This window comes from Rhodnius prolixus, unplaced genomic scaffold (genome assembly GCF_049639745.1).
Source record: "Rhodnius prolixus isolate KJV_2025 unplaced genomic scaffold, Rpr scaffold_4, whole genome shotgun sequence".
Classification (NCBI taxonomy): Eukaryota; Metazoa; Arthropoda; class Insecta; order Hemiptera; family Reduviidae; genus Rhodnius; species Rhodnius prolixus.
In genome coordinates, this window is record NW_027411614.1 from 10,482,588 (window position 1) to 10,489,647 (window position 7,060).

At 48.7% G+C, this 7,060-nt stretch overlaps 1 protein-coding gene across 1 annotated transcript; it reads left to right on the forward strand.

Annotated features, from left to right (window-relative positions):
• The first annotated feature begins 2,177 nt into the window (after positions 1 to 2,177).
• LOC141455537 (uncharacterized) lies at positions 2,178 to 6,431 on the forward strand. The gene has a single exon (XM_074130654.1). The coding sequence runs from the start codon at positions 2,178 to 2,180 to the stop codon at positions 6,429 to 6,431; it is 4,254 nt and encodes a 1,417-aa protein (XP_073986755.1).
• The last annotated feature ends 629 nt before the right edge of the window (positions 6,432 to 7,060 follow it).

The following is a 7,060-nucleotide window of genomic DNA, read 5'->3' on the forward strand; positions in this document are numbered from 1 at the left end:
TAACATTGTTTGCTGCTTTATTGTATTATTAGTAAATGTAGTTAAGTTAGCACACGTTGCTTATTAGCTACCAAGTTACTTAGTCTATGTTAGTTATTTTGTCTATTTTTTGTACTGTTATTATTCTTGTCTATTGTATTGTAACTTGTGTATAATTTTCGTATTGTAAGTCCCTCCAGCCGTGGTTAATTATGGGTAATTCATTTACTTCCGGCAACGACACTCCTCCCCCCTCCCCTGCAAGCCCAACCACTCCGTCAATGGAGGATACTCCCTCAATGTCCATGCTGTCAGGGGGTGATGCAGATCTTAAAGCCATCAAGTGCCGATACCTCATTGACAGGCTTGATCGATGGACACAGAATGCAAAAACCTTGGACACAGATGTTCCCGAAATTGTAACTACGTGCCAGCGGCTTTCCTCCGGGTTTTTGGCGTTGTCCCAGACTGTGGACGGGGAAGTGTGGGAATGGCTCCGAGCACTGGTCCCAGAGGAACGAGGTCCGCTTGCCAGAGCCTTGACAAAAAGCTTTGCCCAGGCTGAGCTAGTCCATTTGTCAAGGATTGCACCTATTCTAGATTCGTCTATTTCGTTTTGCGCGTCTGCCCCTCCTGGCCCAGTTTCTCAAGTCTTGGTCTCGGACGAGTCGGTGGTCGAACTCGCGAGGAGACAATTACAGGAATTGGTGATTCCAAAGATCACCCCATTCGAAGGGGATGTTCTCGCTTACCAGGAGTTCAAGCGCACCTTCCAGTTTGAGATCAATAAATTGTCCCTGCCTCCTCATAGGCGTCTCCAAGCTCTTAAGTCCTGCTTGAAAGGCCCCCCTCTGTCTATTATTCAGAATTCCACGCCTACAGAGGAAGGTTACAGCTCTGCCTGGGAGACCTTGGATGCTCGCTATGAAGGCAAGTTGCGTACCGCCAGTGCGTTGTTCGAAACCTTCCTTCAGGTCCCGGAAGGGAACCCCACCATTGATGAATGTATCGCTTGGATTTCAAGGAGGCAAATGCTACTAGATCAACACGATATTCCCCAGCCGTTGGACTTCCTTTTGTGTCATGTAATTCTGTCGGCCTTGTCTGCTAACCTCCAAGAGGAGTTTAGGAAGAAGTATTTAAGATCCTTTGATGAACTGCCCCAAAGTGCACAAGTGCTGGAATTCTTGAAAAATCAAGAAGACAAGTTCGCCCCTAAAATAACATTAAGGAAATCCACCTCTTCGCCCCAAGACGTGACAGCTCCCTCTAGTCGTCTCCCTGAAGGCCCCTCCTCCCAACAATCTGAAACCCCTTCCCTTCCTAGAACATTCTTTAAGCCTAGGGCTGTCTCCACCTTGAAGCCCTCCAAGACCCACACACCCAAATCAGCTAAGTCTCCGCCCCCTTCACCCAAGAAATCCTCTTCTCCTATTCCTGCCCGACGGACACCCCCCTCCACATCGAGAGCTCCTTCCCCTCCAGTCCACTCCTTACGCTGTTACTTTTGTGACGAGTGGCATCTGATATCTAATTGTAACGAATACCTGCGACTGCCAGTGAGTAATAGATGGAGTTTCATCACTGAGAACCACTTATGTGTTAACTGTTTCTCCAAATCTCACTCAGTGGCTCAATGCCCTCGAAGTGCTGGGTGTTTGGAGTGCGCTGGTGCTCATCACACCACCCTTCACCCTCCTCCCCCCTCTTCTAGTCTAAGTCAAAGGACTTTACCCGATGTTGTCATTCCCCCGTTAATGTCTTTAAGCCCTAAGCTGACTAAGAAACTTCCTGACCCTTCTCCCAGAAGGGCAGTTCCCCACCTTCGAGATGACGTTTCTTATCCTTCGACTTCGTCTGGTAGCAGCACCCTTTCTTCACTCCCAACTATCTACTTTGGTAGTGATTCACCAAAAGCTACCTTTTAGGGATTCGGCCCGCGCGATACCATTCCCCAGTCCTGCCATGTTTTGTCGAGTTTTCGCCGAAACTGTCACTTGTGTCATAGACCTAATCCACAAAGCAAAGCTATTTTGAAGTCTTTCCCTTCCGATTTGTCGGTATCCCCCACTGCCCTGGTTTACCTCCTTGGAGGAGATGGCCAGTGGTATCGCGCTCGTGCCCTGCTGGATTCAGGCAGTGAGATAAATTTGATGTCCAAGAAATTCGCCAAAGAAAGTAAATTGAACTATAACCCTATGTCAGGTGGGATTCGAGGGATAGGAGGCAACATCGCCACCCAAGTCGTAGGTCAAGTTTCTACCAATGTAAGGCAATGTCCCCCATTTTCCCAAATCAAAGTCCCCTTCCGCATAGTCATCAAGACTGTCCCAGATGCACCGTCCTCTTATTTCCCTGTTAAGGATTGGCAGCATTTGGCGGATAAACAGTTAGCCGACCCAAACTTTAACGAACCGAGTCCTATAGACGTAGTATTTTCAGCCTCGGTTTTTGACGCCATCGACCTTAGTCAAATAATCCGGGCACAAAATGGTTCCCCCAACGCCCGACTAACAACTCTTGGCTGGATTATGTCTGGCCCCTTGAGAAGCTTCCCCTCGAGGCGGGTTTGTTTTCACGCTTCTGTCAAGGACAGCAGGTCCAACTCCAAGTTATATCGGACCTATTATAGAATTTTGTTCAAGCATAAATATGGTCAACTACCAGCTCCTAAGGCACCTGCTAACCAGTCTAGCCCAGAAAACAAGCCTTCGGCCGAAACCCTCTTGTACCGGTCCGAGTCGGAACAGCTTGCTTGCAATAACCCTGAACTCCCCGCGCAGTCCGGACAATCAGGCCCCCCTAGTTTGTCTGTGTCCTCCGCCCAAGCCAGGTCTACTCCCCAAGAGGAAGTCATCACTCAGCAGCCCACTCCTCCAACTTTGGCTATCCAACTTCCAACCCCGAAACCTCAACGTCTGATTAGAACGCGGCGGCCGCTGCAAACTTGTAATACCTTCCTTCCTGAAACGCTGCCCCCCACCACAACTTCTGCCGGGGTTGCTCTCTCCGAAGGTTCTGATTCACCTGTTGGTCCCTCTCTAGTCACTCATATGCCGGCAATTCCTGCCCAACCCACGGTACTCCGACTCGGCTCGGGTAAAATCCCCCAATCTATATCACACCCCCCTGACCTAGTCTTGTCACGCCTGATGGAAAGAATGTTTGCCTTGGAGGAAGTGTCGGAGGTTTCGCCTCTCACCCCGGACGAATTGAAGGCTGAAGAGTGCTTCTCGAAGTCACATTTCCGACTTCCTGATGGTCGGTTTTCAGTAGCACTGCCATTTAAAACCAGTCCGTGTTGCCTCGGTGAATCCAGAAAGATTGCTTTAAGGCGTCTCCTACAAACTGAATCCCGTCATGCCAAGTCCCCACATCTCCGTGCTCCCTATGTGGAGTTTATGCAAGACTACTTAGATTCGAATCATATGGAACTGGCCCCTCCTCTCAAGTCAGGCCAAATTGTCTATTATATTCCCCATCATGCGGTACACCGTCCAGACGATCCCCCGGAGAAGATTCGTGTAGTCTTTAACGCTTCCCAGAAGTCCTCTTCAGGCATCTCCCTCAATGAGCTCTTGCTCCCTGGACCCCGTTTACAGCTCGATATCTGGAAGGTGGTTACCAGATTTAGAGTGGACAAATGGGTCTTTACGGCCGACATTCGCCAAATGTTTAGACAGATACAACACCCCCCGGAAGACAGGGATTTGTTACGCATACTGTGGCGATTTGACACGAGCCAACCAGTGCAGGAGTACCGTTTGTGCACTGTGACCTATGGAACCACGTCAGCCCCCTACTTGGCATGTCGCGTCCTTCAAGAATTAGCTCTGACCTCTCAGGCTTCCTTTCCCCTGGCCTCTGAGATACTCCGCGACCGTACCTATGTGGATGACATTTCTGGAGGAGGCCCTACTCTAGAAGTGGCATTGCAATCCAGAGATCAGTTAATCCAATTATTGAGTCAGGCTCAAATTGAACTCAGAAAGTGGGCCTCAAATCAACCGCAATTATTAAATAAAATACCCTCTGAATATCTACTTCCAGCCATGTCCTCAGTCTGTTTAGAAAACGATGAGGAGTCACAATTGAAAATCCTCGGACTTTGTTGGAACCCTGCTCAAGATTACTTCCACTTTCTAATCCGTTCCGTGCCTAATGTTCAAACTAAAAGACAATTAGCCAGCCAGATTGCCAAAGTCTTTGACCCCTTGGGATGGCTAATTCCCATAACAGTTTTTGCCCGTGCAATATTTAGAATAGTTTGTCAAGCCTCGTTTGATTGGGATGACCCCCTGCCCTCATCAATTGCCCAGGAATGGTCTCAGTTTGCTGTTTCCTTGCCTGATCTGTCCAAAATACGCATACCTAGATTTTTGTCATTACCCAATCCTAAGTGCTATTTAGTGGGTTTCGCTGACGCGTCTGAGCGAGCCTATGCGGCAGTGGTCTACCTTGTGTCCCAGTCTGAGAACACTACCATTAGCCTGGTCATGTCTAAAGCCAGAATGGCCCCCATGAAACCGGTCACGCTCCCTCGTCTGGAGCTCTGTGCGGCCCACCTACTTGCCCTTACAATTCACAAAGTCAGTCTGCTGTTCCCTCAGATAACCACCCAAAATATCCTAGCCTTTTCTGATTCTACCATTGCCCTTGCCTGGATCACAGCAACACCACCTCCGCATTGGAAGGTGTTCGTGGGTAATAGAGTAGCGGCTATCTTGGAAAAGGTTCCCGCCTCGCAATGGTTCCACATCTCCTCCTCACAAAACCCCGCTGACTGTGCCTCACGTGGAGTACGTCCTCAAGAATTAGTGAGTCACCAGTTATGGTGGGAAGGTCCCCCTTGGTTGAAATCAAACCACGAGTCATGGCCCCTTGGGCCAGTAAATGCCGATTTGTCTGACCCTGTCGTAGGAGCAGAAATTCGCTCCCAGGCCCTTAACGTGTCAAGTGTAATGCCCTGCCCTGAGGAATTAGAGTCTAAATTTTCCAGTCTGTACACTCTGCAAAATGTAGTGGCCTGGTGCCTGCGATTCGCCCACAATACTAAAAATCCAGTACATCGTATGTCAGGTCCATTGAATGTAAAGGAACGTAGCGAAGCCCTGCGAGTTCTAATAGTCCGAGCCCAACAGCACTCGCTTTCCGAAGAAATTGAGGATGCTCAGTCCCCTCGGCCTAGACTACGCCTCGTTAAAACGTTAGGCCTATTTCTGCACACTGATGGAGTGTTGCGAGTCGGAGGGAGACTCAGACTGGCCGATGTCCCCGAATATCAAAAGCACCCTGCCTTGTTGCCTTCGCAACACCCCCTCACGGCCCTGGTCATACAAGATGCCCACATATCCAACCTCCACGTAGGCCCCACTGCCACTCATGCGTTTTTGAGAAGTCGATATTGGATTGTTAATGGTAAGAATGTTGTCCGCCGACAATTGGGAGCCTGTAACAAGTGTTTCAGTGTCAAGCCAACACCCTTCAACCCACTCATGGGTCAACTGCCCGAAGGAAGAGTCAGCGCTTCATCACCCTTCGCCACCACTGGCATAGACTACGCGGGCCCCTTCAACGTGAAAATTGCTTCCCTGCGTTCAGCCAAAGTCCTCCAGTCTTACCTCGCCATTTTCGTCTGTTTTTCCACCAAGGCCATACACCTGGAACTAGTCACAGACCTTACAACACAGGCATTTTTAGCTGCCCTGAACCGCTTTGTTGCCAGGAGGGGTGTGCCGAGTCACATTTGGTCGGATAACGGCACTAACTTCGTCGGAGCCAAAAGAAGACTCAAGGAGGTATCTGCACTACTAAATGACGCCAAGTCTCAGGAGGCCATTCTAAGAGAATCCAACAAAAGAAGCATCGAGTGGCATTTCATCCCCCCTCGAGCACCACACTTCGGAGGTCTCTGGGAAGCAGCCGTTAAATCTACCAAAAGACTACTGAAGGTCATGTTAGGCACTCAAGAGCCCACCATGGAGTGTTTCCTCACAATCATTTGTCAAATTGAAGCCATATTAAATTCCAGACCTCTTACCGCTGTCTCGTCCTCGCCAGATGACCTGCAAGTCCTGACGCCAGGTCACTTTCTGATTATGCGACCTATGACTGCGCTACCTCCCGATAGCTCCTTAACTCCTCGCACTGCGCTCAAATCGAAATGGGCAATGGCACAGCTCACTGTTGGACAGTTTTGGAAAAGATGGCACAAGGAGTACCTCCTCGAGCAGCAAGCCATGCTCAAATGGCATTCGCCTTCCTTCCCCGCGGCAGTGGGACAAATAGTCATGATCATGGACGACAACCTTCCTCCCCTGCAGTGGTCCATAGGCCGAATCGTCAAGCTTCACCATGGCCGAGACGACGTGGCCAGGGTGGCCGAGGTCAAGACAACTTCAGGACTGATTAGCCGGCCTGTCCGGAAGCTTTGCCCCCTGCCAACTCAGTAAGTGGATCTCTGCGAGTCCACTGCGGGGGAGGATGTTTGGTTCCCCAAGAGTGGCGGCCCCCCAGACTTGTTTTTTCCCTGAGTCAGTTGGCGGAATTGGGTGAGCACGAGGAGAGAGGGGAGGCGCTGGTAGGACGTGAGGTCAAGCGTCAGGGTGTGAAGTGATGTCGGCCATGTTAGCGTCCTTTTTCTTGCTTTTACATTGTGAAAAGTTTGATGATATAAAAACCTGGTTTTTTGTTCACAAGTTTTATGGACAAATCGTTAATCTGTTGGACAACATATATATATATATATTCGTATGTAATTAGCGTAATTATTTTATTGTATTTAGTGCGCGTCAAGCACGTTGTTAAGTACAAGGTCATTTCCCCAGTTACATATTGTCTTGAACTATTAATTATTGTAATTATTTTTCCCTTTTGTCATTATATAAATTGGTTATCCTCATGTGTATATCGCCTTGTACATTTGACTATTTTATTGTATTTAGTGCGCGTCAAGCACGTTGTTAAGTACAAGGTCATTTCCCCAGTTACATATTGTATTGAACTATTAATTATTGTAATTATTTTTCCCTTTTGTCATTATATAAATTGGTTATCCTCATGTGTATATCGCCTTGTACAT

What these genes read in the sequence shown, in the direction of transcription:
- LOC141455537 (XM_074130654.1), top strand. Translation starts at nt 2,178, where the DNA reads ATGTCAGGTGGGATTCGAGGGATAGGAGGCAACATCGCCACCCAAGTC.